Consider the following 13,779-nt stretch of genomic DNA (forward strand, 5'->3'; position numbering starts at 1 on the left):
TTACATTACATTTGTATAATTCATATGTACATGGATATTTACCTCAATTGGAACAAAAATAAAGTTAATTCATGTGGATCTTGAATAAAAATAGAGGTGGGGATAAACAATCAATCCAAGTACCCTGCAGTCATATCTCTGAGGAGTGACCAAAAGTAAGTTTATAGGAACCAAAATGGAGGAGGTGAAGGCAAACTCAAGGGGGAGAAGACACTATTTGAAAACTGTTGGACAAGGAAACAATTCCAGAGAAACTTCTCCCTGTATGGAAAAATTTGCATTTTTATGTTTAAATGTGTTTAATTTCATTATTAAACTGAAGAATGAGAACTACATAGAGATACTAACCAAACCCTGAAGGAATAAACTGTTGTTTGAGCTGAAAAAGTGATACCCTGGCACAGCAGAAGGGACAGCTGACCAAATCAGATCAAAGGTAAACACTTACATGATGGAAAGCAAACAAAACTCTGCTCCAAATAGAGAGGTTGAGCAACTCCAGGCGATGGAATATGAGAATGGTGGCATTGGGCACTCACATGTCTGTCCTGGAAAATCCCAGGCAGAAGTGGGGGTCCCTGTACTCATTTCACAAGTGGGGTGGTGGATTCACCAAGGACTGGCTTCACCTATGCTACACAGGTCCCCAGGCCATGTGCAGTTATGTCCAGCATGTCCTGGATGCACCACAGTGCATGGAAAGGATATGGTTGGTTGAAGACTTGAAATATCGCCACTCCCACCAAGCTGCCAAACGGGCTTTATTCCTCACCATGGCAAAGCTGGCACACTGAGCTGGCCATGGGGCTCTTGTGCTTTCCAAGATCAGCCTGGTCAGGGCTTGCCATGAGCCCTGAGGACAGCCTGAGGGAAAACTGCTGTCCACACAGCACTGAAGTCATAGAATCATTTTGGTTAGAAAAGACCTTTAAGATCATAGAGTTTAGCACTGTTAATGCTATCTCTAGACCATGTCCCTAAGCACTGCATCTACATGTCTTTTAAACACCTCCAAGGATGGTGACTCAACCACTTCACTAAGCAGCCTGTTCCAATGCCTGATAGCCCTTTCTGTGAAGAAATTTTCCTAATATCCAATCTAAACCTCACCTGGCACAGCTTGAGACCTTCTCCTCTTGTCCTATCACTTGTTACTTGGAATGGACCAACCCCCTCCATGCTACAACCCCCTTTCAGGTAGTTGCAGAGAGCGATAAGGTCTCCCCTCAGCCTCCTTTTCTCCAGGCTAAACAGCCCCAGTTCCCTCAGCTGCTCCTCATCAGACTTGTGCGCCAGACCCCTCACCGGCTTCGTTGCCCTTCTCTGAACTCACTCTAGCACCTCAATGTCTTTCAAAGTCAACTCGCCGCTCTGAGATCACAGCCTGAAGGAGAACTAAACCCAGGCGTGGTGGCTAAAGCAGGCAGGTGGATGTCAGAGAAAGAAGGGCTAGCTCAAACTTCGGGGAGATGTCCCAAAGGAGGCCACCATGAGGGCCAGCTCGGCTGCGCAGGGTGGACACGCACCCTCGGGGGTCAGTGAGCACTGGCCGGTTCCCCAGGCTCCCCACAGCCATTCCTGCTATCCTGAAACAGCCGGCCGAGCCGCAACGGGCTGGCCCTCGGGCTGGGCGGGTGCTGGGAGGGGAGAGGCGAGGCGGTGGCTGCGGACGCGATTCCCCGGGCGAGGCGGGGCCCCGCCCGCCCGCTATGTGGCACGGGCTGAGGCAGCCGGCGAAGCGTGGAGAGCGGACGGAGGTGAGGACGGGCGGTGCGCGGTGGGCAGGCAGGCGCCCCGCTCCCTACCGGGGCTCGGCTTGGCTTCTAGCGCCGCCGGCGTGGCAGGGGAGGGCAGCAGCGGGGTGTCCTGGAGCGGCCGGGCTTTTCCTCCCCGCTTCTCCGTGACCCGTTTGCCCGCGTTTGTCGGCGTGGGGAGCGGACGGTGGCGGGGAAGCTTCCCCGGCGCGGCGTCCCCTGGCCGGTCGGAGTGTCCGCGGGTTGCGGTTGGGCTGGGGTCAGCTCCTTGGCAGGCAGACTGCAGTGCTGATGGTTTCCAAAAAGAACCCACCAAACCCGCAAAGTTGGTTTCTGTTAGTGTTAGCTGTGTTTTGAGGCTGTTTTGATGCACGCTGTGTTTGCGCAGTCCTGCTACCTCTTCGTGCAGCTGCCGGTTTTCCTGCTCTTAGGGCACCAAATGGCTTACTTGGAAGTAGTTTTTAATTTTGCAATTGTGTCTACTTCCTCGTTCTGTATGGTGTTATACAAACTCAGGCGGGATATACGGTATAGAAATGAAAACTATCGGAGTCCTGAATGCTGTCACATTTTTACAGTACTTGTAACAGGAAGCAGGATAAAGCTTGGCATAAATCTTCTTGACTCAGTAAAACACTGCAGAAAGCATTTACTGCATAACTGTGATCAAACCGGGGATCTTTTTTAACTATTTATATGATGACAAGAGGTGAAAGAGGTGCCTGCAGAAATATTGGTATCAAACTTAGTGGGGAGCTGCTCTGACAGTCCAGGACTCAGCTGGTCACAACCCAGATGGTTGGCAGCAGCCTGTGGAGCCACAGCTTGGTAGGACTTGGCTACTAGTGAAAATCTACTGAGCTGAATCAGGTTCAGGTTTGTTTACAGCAGCAGCTCATAAGTTTGGAGAGTTTTCATCAGGGACTCGAGCAAAGTGCTGGATGTGTTTTGTTTTTCTTTCTTGTAAATTCAGCAGCTGAATGCTTGTTTGACTTGGACCACTTGCATGTACTTAAATTCTCAGAAAACAGTTTGGAGTTGCTAAATGAACAAGTTCACCTTTCAGATAGATTGCAAAATTGGATTGCTGGAAAAGCCGAGGAATTGGCATGAAACTCCTGTACAAAAATAGTTTTATAACACAGAATCCTTAATTCAGATATTTTAAATTCATCCTTAAATGAGAAATAACTGTTATATTTTTAAGAAAACAATATTACTGATTTCTACCCCCCCCCCCCACCCCCCCGAGTAATACATTATTTTTTTAAATACTTTGCATCACTGTATTTTTGATAAATGTAGTTTTATCCTCATGAGCTGTTCTGGTCCTTTTAAAAGCCTCTTTAACTGTACTTTGAAAATATTAGTAGAAAAATGGCAACTTTAGACTTAAATAAGAAATATTCCCCATTAAAGTCTGCATTACTTTATATTGACAGGCATCAGGAGCTGAAATGACATAGAAAAGTTCTCCAAACGCTGCCTGCAAAATGAACTACCTCTGCTTGATGCTGAAAGGAGGTACTGTTTTCAATTGATCTGAATACTGGTAAGACCACTCCTTTCAAGGTTGTTTGGATGCTCTCTTTGCCTTCAGTTTGATGTGAGGTGGAGGTGGCTGTATAGGTAACTCTTCACCTTGCTGGAATCAACCAGTGGCAAGTTATGAAGAGCTACAGATATATTTTTTCCTTGCCTCCTGTGCTTTGGCAAAATATGATGGAGTACCTGTAACAAACATTTTCTTCAGATTCTAGATTTAGAGCAGCTAATAACTTTGTCTCAAAGTTGAACTGGAATTAAGCTTATAACGATTTAACCATTGCAGTCCTCTCCGTGGGTACTACTCTTTTATTTCTATGGCTTCATTTTGCTGTAGCTTCAACAGAATGTCTTGGATAACAGGTTTTCCTTACAGCTATGAGTTTTCTGTAGTGCTGGATCTTGCAGGATTGTCTGGAAAGGAGACATTTAAAAGCTAAAGTTTGTGGTTACCACTTCAGCATCAGAATACCACTGTGGATAAAGAGATTTGCTTCTAGAAGGTGCTTGTGCATCATTTTGTGTGTCAGTGTTCATGCATGCCCCCGTAAAATGATCAGCTGCATTTTGTTGATATATTGAGCACGTTAGACAGGGAAGTTGGGACCTCAGGACAGTGGTAAGTTGGAAGCAAGGCTCAGTCTGTTAGAAATATTATCTTACTTTGCTATTGTGGTTTAACCCTGGTAGGCAGTTTAAAGAAGCCTATTGATAGGAGTAAGCACAGCAAGGAACAAGGTGTGAGCTTCATAAATTGTTGTGGTGGGTTGAATCTTGTCTTGGTGGTTGTATTTTGGAGCACGTCACCATATGTGGGTTTGGTTCTCCACCCTTGCATCCGATTTCAGTTAAACTGTATTAAAGTTTTACTTAAATTGATGCAGTTCTTTCATACAGGTATGCCACTAAGTTGGGACACTTTACACTTCTATCTATTTTGTTATTTGCAGAGATGATAACTAGTTGCCCTGAATCACAATTTCTGTGTTGTTCTTTGTGGCTTAAAGGCTAAGGATCTGTTGGTTACTTTTGCTGTAATGAGCCCCTGTAGGGAGTGATCAATATTGAAAGCCACTTAAATAAATTAACAGTGATGTGCTGAGATACAGCTGAAGGGCTTAGATGCTTTCTATACTACTGTCTTGAGCATTTTTCATCGTGTTGGCCTTTGGAAGGATCTGCCATGTCCATGTATTTATAAACTATTTTCAAGTAAAATATTTTAAAAATCAGAGACAGCAAATTTGGAAAACAAAGATACAGTTATGTGTTTTGCCCAGCTTCCTGAAGGACAAGTTTGCTAATTACACTGCATGTGGACCTAGGGACACAATACGTCTTTAAAATCTGTTCTTATGGCATTTAAAATTGGCAGTGTGCCTAAGGCAAGTCAAAGGGCATGTTCTGCAAAGACAGACATCCTGCAAAGAACAAAATGTCAATATCATAAATTAGGTCCACATTTTCTATTTCTGTTTTCAAGGTGGTAATTTTAGAATTTTGAAGGAGAAGTAGTAAGTTATAAAGTTATAATTTAAATATGGGAAGATAAATATTAGGCAAGTAACTTGGAAATCAAAACTTTTTTAGTAACTTGAACCACAAATTGGTTATTGGCGTGGGGCTTTGTTTGTTTGGTTGTTGGTGGTGTTTTTTCTTTCTTTCTTTTATTACTTTTTTTCCTTATTTTTTTAAAAGACTTCATATACATTTTTTCCTTCGAGCCCAACAAGCTTTAAGCTGAAACATTTTTCTGAACTAAGTATGTAGGCAGTGTCATCAGTGAAATTGCCATTCTTTCAGAGAATCACAGAATGTTAGGGATTGGAAGTGACCTCAAAAGATCGTCTAGTCCAATCCTCCTGCCAAAGCAGGAACACTTAGATGAGGCTACACCGGAATGTGTCCAGGCGGGTTTTGAATGTTTCCAGACAAGGAGACTCCACAACCCCCCTGGGCAGCCTGTTCCAGTGTTCTGTTACTCTCACTGAGAAGACATTTCTTCTTCTCAATTTCAAGTGGAACCTCTTATGTTCCAGTTTGAACCTATTATCCCTTGTCCTACTGTTGGTTGTCACCAAGAAGAGCCTGGCTTCATCCTTGTGACACTCACCCTTTATATATTTGTAAACATTAATAAGGTCACCACTCAGTCTCCTCTTCTCCAAGCTAAAGAGACCCAGCTCCCTCAGCCTTTCTTCCTAAGGGAGATGCTCCACTCCCTTAATCATCTTTGTTGCCCTGCGCTGGACCCTCTCCAGCAGTTCCCTGTCCTTCTTGAACTGAGGGGCCCAGAACTGGACACAATATTCCAGTTGCGGTCTCACCAGGGCAGAGTAGAGGGGAAGGAGAACCTCTCTCGACCTACTAACCCCCTCCTTCTAATACACTGCAGGATGCCATTGGCCTTCCTGGCCACAAGGGCACAGTGCTGGCTCATGGTCATCCTTCTGTCCACCAGGACCCACAGGTCCCTTTCCCCTACACTGCTCTCTAATAGGTCATTCCTCAATTTATACTGGAACCTGGGGTTGTTCCTGCCCAGATGCAATACTCTACACTTTCCCTTTTTATATTCCATTACATTTCTCCCCACCCAACTCTCCAGCCTGTCCAGGTCTCACTGGATGGCAGCACAGCCTTCTGACGTGTCAGCCACTCCTCCCAGCTTGGTGTCAGCAGCAGATTTGCTGATAGTACACTCTATTCCCTCATCCAAATCGTTGATGAATATATTGAATAGTATTGGTCCCAGTACTGACTCCTGAGGCACTCCACCAGATACAGGCCTCCAACTAGACTCTGCCCCACTGACCACGACTTTCTGGCTTCTTTTCTTCAGCCAGTTCGCAGTCCACCTCACTACCCACTACTCACTACATGAGTGAGATTTTGAGCTTCCCTGGTTGTATCACAGGGGGATTTCATATTGCTGAGACTAGGATAGAAGCCACTACAAGACTGAAGTTGTTAAGTACGTGAGCAAACATCTGCTCTTTAAACCAAGTTAGCTGTTTCACACTTACAGATTTTGGATAATATTTCTCTGTATATTCTGCTTAAGAAAGAATGTAAAAACCTTGTGTGGTCACTTGATGCTATACTGACGAGAACAGAAATGCTCCATATACTGCCAGGTATTGCAACTTAAAAAGCTAGAGGCTTCTTTCCTTCCAACTGGAGATTTTAAGTTTTACCTCTGCAATATTTGAAGGGAGTTGGTAGGGTGTGTGTGCATTTTGAAAGCACAGAACTTTAAAAATATTTAGCTTTAGCCTACAATATTAGAAAGACATCCACCAGTAATGGGAGACCAGTAATGGAGACCAGTAATGGGTGCAAAATGTAAAGCTTAACCTGTTGGATTGCTTAGTTATTCCTATCCTGCCCTAGATTTAAGTATTCTTTGTTTCCTTTTAGTGGTTAAATCTATCTTACAAAGTGGCTACTTAGGTTGGGTTTTGTTGCTTGCTGACACGTGTAACAGTATCTTGTGTTGGACAGAAACTTCATTTTCCAAAGTTCTTTGCTAGAATTCTGGTCATTCTTTACTGGAAGTTTTGTTGTTGTTCTTTTGTTTTAAGGAGTCTCTCTAGTGTAGGCAAATGTGTGCTCTTGCATTTATACTTAAGATGTCTGTGGAAAATCTGTTTTTGTATGTGTGTGTTGCTGTTCAAATGATGTGTTTTTAAAATCCTTTTTTTCTCTTTCTCCATTCCCCTTCTCCACTCCTTACAGGTAAACTGAATCTTCAAGCATGATGATCACCTCATCGGCAAGTTACAGGAAAACCACATACAAGGCAACTAAATAAAGACTATGGTATGAGTGCTCTGTCAGATAAACTGTCCAACAGATGTAAATATTTGGAGGCTGTTACATTAATATAAATATTGAACTCTGCTCTGTGTGTCCCTCTCAACTACCCCAACACTTCCATGTATGAAATGTTTCAGAAGAAGGAGCTGATATGGCTTATTTGTCACTGAAGTGAACTACACTGGTTAAAAAAGTCAAGGCCATGTGTGTTTTTCAGAGAATACTGTCTCTTCTTACAGCCATTTCTAGCTGGGTAGAAGGCAAATATTAACTAGGACCTGTGCAGTGAATGTTTTGCAATGGAGGGCTACATGGGAAATCAGACTGCTTTAGAGTGAGAGGGAGCAGTATGCAGAATAGTCAGGAACTGAACAAAGACAAAATGGCTACATGCAGACCTTAACCTGCAAGCTGTCAGAAGGAATAGTGGTTAAGTGTTTACCAGCTGTCTGACAGTAGATGGGTTGGGAAGGGCTCTGATGACATCTTGCTGAGACAGAGCAGCCACATCTGAGAGGACAGCAGGACTTGGTTAAGATTCAGAGGTTTTGTGGAAGCCACTTGTGGGCCATGAGGACAGCGGGTGTCTGTTCAGTCATGTCTTTGTTGGAGAAAGCTGCAAAGAAGACCTGAAGTGTGAAGTGAAACTACAATTCTTGAACACTTTGTTTTGTGTCTGACCACAGCAATTCATATTAGCCGCAGTTTCCACACACGTTTGACTTTAGTAGCAAATTTAAGTGCCTGCTCGATTACCCTGGAGTTAGTGTGCTTGTTCTCCTGCAAAGAACTTCCATCTCATCTGTTCTTAAAAGCTGTGCTGCCTCAACTGTACAAGCACAGTTCAAAGAACAAAATCTCATCCATCTCTGCAACTGTGTCTCTTCTAAACATGTGGAAAGGAGAATAGCTTAATCAGGCTTGGTATCTAAATTATACGGTATAGATTAAATCACTGTATGCTATCATAACTTGTTGCTAGTTCGCAGCTGAGGAAAACATGCAGGCCGACTCAATGTGAGTGATAAAGCATGATTCAACTTTATTGCCCGAGATAGCACTTATTTATACCAAATACCATAATTATGCATACTTGTCTCTATCTAATAGGCTAAGCACTAAAAGGTTACATTCACTTACTCCACCTACTTGCAGTTAGCTAACTATGCACATTCCGCACTCTTCTGACTCCTACTTTCTCAAGTTGTTTATCACCTCTTCAAAGGACATGCTGACCCTGCTTTAAAGCAATCTAAGGCCTACTTATGTCAACTAGAACGGGCTCTGCTCGTACAGTTGCTCGGTGGACTCGTGTCCATGCTCCTTGAGCTAATTCCTGACAACTTGTCTGTGCTAGAGGGTTTGCCTTTTTTTTTTTTCTTTTTGGCTTAACTAGGCTGGCAAAAGAAAGTTACACTTTATGCAAAAGTTATTTCAGTAGAAATCTGGGAAAATTCCAGTTGAAAGCTGAAAACTGAACAGCCTTCTGTGAAGGCCAACAGTTGCTGTAGTTGAAGTCTTCAAAGGCTGAGGCTAAATTACCAAACCCATTTTTCTTCCCTCCCAAAGATGACTAATGCTTCTGATTTTTTTTTTTTTAATTATTATTAATTTTTTTTTAAAGGAGTAACGCAGAGGACGGAGGATAGTGCAGCTTGAACACTTACCATATTGATGGAAAAAAATTCTTCTTTGCAGCAAAAGATGACATCTATACTTTTGCTCATTGGTAATCTCATTCCACTGATACCTCTGTTCAGTGCTGGTAAGTTAAATACATTGTTGAAATTACTATTTGGAAAAAGGAAAAAGAAATACCTGAAGGAGACGAGTTGTGTGTATTTAGTAGAAAAGAGTTACTGAGAGCAAATAGTGGATTTTGGGGTTGTTTTTGCTTCAGCTTATTGAAGATGTGCTGGATGCCTCTTTTTGGATTGAAGTTACACTTGGGATGAAATGGGCAAACTGACATAAATATTTTTAAATCCAGGCACATAAATTTAGAACACTGAGGCTTTGATTAGCCACTCCCTGATTCCTCTGAAGAAAGTCCAAAGAGATTGGCTGCCTTGACTTAAAGTTAACTGTTGAATGCCTTCCAGCTTCTGTTGCCTGGTGGACCCCTGTATCTTCTTATGTCCTGGTTTGCACTGAGGCCATTGGACTTACATGTGCTTGTTGCTGACTACCTTCATTGAAGGAAGTTGTGGCTTAAGCTCTGTAAAACGTGTGGTTAGGTCCTCAATCAGAAGGTGCTAAACAAACAAAAAATTGTAGCCTTGCAATATTTTAATGGTAATTTCCTACAGACAGTTTATTTTCTAATTCTTTGTAACTTGGAATGGATATTAATACTTCTACAACATAAAAGTATACAGATTAAAAGCCTTAACTTTTTTTTTTCTCTTTTATTTTTTTTTTTAATAGAAGAATGTGTTATTTGTAATTACTTTGTGCTTGTTGGAGAGCCTACAGCTATTACTTGTCCAATAATTACACTGCCAATGCTTCTGTCTGATTACAATCTGACATGGTATAAAAATGGTAGTGCTACACCAGTACCCACAGAGAGAGATGCCAGGATTCATCAGCGAGAGGGTTTGCTTTGGTTTATCCCTGCAACGCTGAAAGATTCTGGACTTTATGAGTGTGTTGTAAGGTAAGGAAGGGAGAAGGGAAACAACTGGGTTGCTGATGCTTACAAGTGTGATAATATATTCTTGGAACTTGAGTGTACAGAATTTTTTGGTTTAGGTAGAGAGCTTAGATCAATTAAAAGCACTGGTTTGACTATGCTCCTTGTTTCTACCTGCTGCCTTTTTAAACTTTTTCTTCCACATATGTAGCATTACGAAAGTGGTTCATTCAGAAGACTATTCATGTTAAAGCAGGATAATATTAACCATGGTCTGTGTGGGTTGTTTGTTTGTTTTGGATGAAGTGTAAGGTCACAGGGAAAAGTTTTAACTGCTTCAGCTTTTCCTGTGCTCAAACTGCTGTTTGATACTGACAGATCAGAGGAACACTTTGGTTTTTTCATTGGATGTGGTTAACTGGAAGAAGGATCTAAGAGGAGCAAACTCTACAAGTTCTGCAGTATCACCACATACAGACTTTCCAGAGAGCTTAGCAACTTTTTGGGAATTCTTTTAGCAATTTATAAACTAAAAGTCATAAAAACATTCTTATATATTATTTTAAAACATTACCAAACATTACTGGTCAAAAATGAGAATGCGTGTGAAGAGTTAACAATGTGCTAGACAGCTTTAGAGACAGTGAAAAGTAATGAGTCCCTGGTACTGCTCAAAAGATGTCAGTGCACGGAGAAGTAGAAAAAAATAGATTATTTTCAACTCTTTGGTTATTTAAAGCTCTTGCCATATTAAAAGGTCAGATTAGCGCACTGGACTTTACCACTTCAGGTGGTCAAATCTTACTTGTAGTGGCTGAAATTGCTGAGCAGGAAGTTAATTTTGAGCATGAGCACAGAAGTTTTTCTTTTCCTTGTGGTCTCGCCAAAGCACACTGAGAAGAGCCAATGCAGGCTTTTTGAGTAACCCAAAATTTGTTTTAGTAGTGTGTAATTATGTTTACTGGTGTGCACACAGTGCACCAGTTATGCTGAAGGGGCTTGGGTTGTGAATGTAGTAACAGTGATCAGCAGAAACTTCCAGTGTGGGCAGAGGTCTCAGGCCTTTGGACCTTCCTTCTCCATAGTTGATAATGAAGCTATAATTGGAAGTCAGAAGAAATGTAATTTCTTCAGAGCTACCCAGTTACATAATAAACATAATTTTAATTTAGTCCTTCCTGTTCTGTTTCTACTTACTCCAGCTATGAGATATGTTCCTGTGGGCACCTCACATCTCTGGCTTGCTTAATGTCAGCAGGACAAAAAACTTGCTAAAGTTCAGTTGTGTTAACTGTAGGCTACATTTTGTACATCAGTCACTTTAATTACACAGCTTGTCAAGGTGCAGTATATAGAAGCTGAGCCCAGGATTGTCAAAACATGCAGTTCAGTCTTCTGGAAACTTCTCCCTTAGCACAGCATTGAGAAATTAAAAGTTGAGCAAATAGAGAGTATTCCTTTACTTCTGGCTTAGGCTTCTAGTTGCTAGTGCCATCTCTCCTCTGCAGAGCTGCTGTACCACAGGCTCTTGTGAGCTCTTGGTCTGAAGTGATTTCCCACTAATATTGCACAAAACTGTACATGTTATTCGGAAGCTCTGTTTCTCTTCTGCTAAGAGTTAAAGTCTGTTTTTCTTGATATGTCCCTCCAAGGACTGCTGAGATGAACCTGTCTTCTCCTGTTCATTTGGCACCAAGGATGTTCTAGTGCAGATATGTTTTGGGTTACTCTGCACTACCATGTGTTGGCAAACATAGCGCTGACAATGGCAAGGCTGGGTTGGTGCTGTGGACTCCATAGAGCATCAGGTCTGAGTGCTTCCAGAGCAGATCCCGCTTCTGCTCACAACACAAAATCAGAACTTACTCCCATCTCTTGGTCTTGAACAGGGGTTGGGAAGCTGAGGGGTGGTTAAGAACTATGGGGGCTGTATCAGGGGTGTTAGAAGCAAGACTGGTGGAGATGCTGAAGTCCATTTCTGTAAACTCCCTGACTTGCAGGAAACAACAAAATTGTTAATGACCTGATTTGCCTGCTCTTCTCTTCACAGGAAACTTAACCAATCCAACACAAAAACTATAAATTTAACAGTTTTTAAGAATGATAACAATTTGTGCTTCAATGGAAAAATGAAGTTTGAACAAAAAGTGATGACCAAAAATACTGGAAAGATTATATGCCCAGACCTAGAACATTTTAAAGATGAAGAAAATAATCAGCCTGAAATACACTGGTATAAGGTAGTGTGCATAGGAAATATTTTATTTAAAATGTGTTATGAAGTAACTGTGAAAAACAGCTTTTGGAAGGGAAGGTTTATTTTCTCGAGAGTTTGAATAAGGCATCTGTCTTGCTACACTGTTGGGAAGGTGTAAGGAGATATGGGAGGCAGATTTAAAAAAAAACAATTGTCCATGTATGGATTGCAAGTTTTTCCAGAGTAAAAAACATGTCTTTTGATTTACGAAAATCTGGTTTATCCTTTGTTTATTTTATGTAGATAATCAGTTTAAAAACTTTTGTTTCCTTAAATACAATAATCTACATAATTATTACATTTTCAAAGAATATTAGGCTTGTCCTATCTGTGGATCATGGTGTGGTATTCTTATACTTCTTGCTCTGATTCTGCCAAAACACTATGTAGGCTATGCAAGCTTACAAACATGTATTTTGCCTGTGGTAAGGTAAAATTCTAAAGGAGTTCAATTCTTAATTCTGATGCTGATATTAAAGTAGCTACATGGGCCTGTACATGTAAAATAACCTTGGTGCTGCATTTATACATCTTTCTTTGAGATGAAGAGATCAGGGAAGAGTGGGAAGTTATTCACTGTATTTGCATTGTCACAGAAATGGTAATGAATGCAACAGCATGAGGCACTGCTACTGCAGCTCTTGTTCATCTCAGTGAAACAGAAATGCAGGCACATATTCTCATAAACTCTCTGCTACATGTGTAATAATTTTTATTACACCTGAGATAGAAAACTGTCAAGCTGTTAAATGAAGGCAATGAACTAAGGCATGGCATTTGGAAACTTAAAGGAGTGGCTGCAGTGATTTTTAAAAAGTGCAAATGCAACAAGACGTCATCAGGCTTCATGTTAGAGTGTTGTGATGCTTGGATAAGAAGCCACATTGTGGCTTTCAGAAAAATCAGTAGTTGGCAGGTATTTTAATAATCAGTAGAGTTCAGTAACTTCTTTAGATATCAGATTATTAGCTCCCTTAAATTACAAGTATTTTTTTATGTGTTTAGGAGTGTAAACCTGGATTTCTTGAAGACAAGCGACTTATTTTGTCAGAGTTTGATAATGCTGTCTTGATTTACAACCCAACTGTACAAGACAGAGGAAACTACACGTGCCGCATGGTATACACATATATGGGAAAACAATACAACGTTTCACGAACCATAAGTCTAGAGGTTAAAGGTGAGTGCATTGAGGTTACTCGCTTCTCTTTTTGGTTCTGCTGTAAATATTTGCATGCAGGCATAAGCTATTTGGCGTGTTACTTTTCTGCTCAGTGAAATTAGAGTTGCAAATCTAAAATTATTCCTTTCCCCAAATACAAAAATTAGAATACAATAATGCATGTTGCTACCCTTGAGCATTGCTTCTGAAGAAGAATTGTCATGGGGAAATGAGAAATGCAGGGTTATAGGAATGAAAATAAGAAGGAAGCAGTGGTTACAGAGGGTGGGGAGGAGGTGTTTTATGCTAAGACAGTGCATCATTAAATATTTTTTTTTAAAAAGGCATTTTTGCTGAGATCGTCACAGCAAAACACTTACTTGTGGTTCTCTTGGTGAACTCACAAAGTTCACTAGAATCTCAGTTGATGGGAAAGGAGGTGGGACAAGCTGTATAAGTACTATAAAGTTAATAAATCTTCCTTTGGAAAAGACTGGCTTACTGTTGGCACTGGGTTGTGCTTTTCTGCATCTAACAGGATGCAGAACTGACTGTCACACTTTCCTAGTACTGTCACTTGTTTCTGTGATCGTGGTAACTGCATCTT

At 41.4% G+C, this 13,779-nt stretch overlaps 1 protein-coding gene across 1 annotated transcript in view; it reads left to right on the forward strand.

Annotated features, from left to right (window-relative positions):
• Positions 1 to 8,472: 8,472 nt before the first annotated feature.
• Positions 8,473 to 13,779, forward strand: part of LOC308052758 (uncharacterized protein) — a gene marked incomplete at its 3' end in the record, with an annotated part of 44,519 nt that continues 39,212 nt past the window's right edge. Inside the window, exons 1-4 of the mRNA XM_080363372.1 lie at positions 8,473 to 8,883; positions 9,546 to 9,777; positions 11,804 to 11,993; positions 13,016 to 13,190. Coding sequence (XP_080219498.1) covers positions 8,793 to 8,883; positions 9,546 to 9,777; positions 11,804 to 11,993; positions 13,016 to 13,190 — 688 coding nt within the window. The 5' untranslated portion in view covers positions 8,473 to 8,792. The remainder of the gene's footprint in view (positions 8,884 to 9,545; positions 9,778 to 11,803; positions 11,994 to 13,015; positions 13,191 to 13,779) is intronic.

Source organism: Nesoenas mayeri, assembly GCF_963082525.1.
Source record: "Nesoenas mayeri genome assembly, chromosome: 1".
NCBI lineage: Eukaryota > Metazoa > Chordata > Aves > Columbiformes > Columbidae > Nesoenas > Nesoenas mayeri.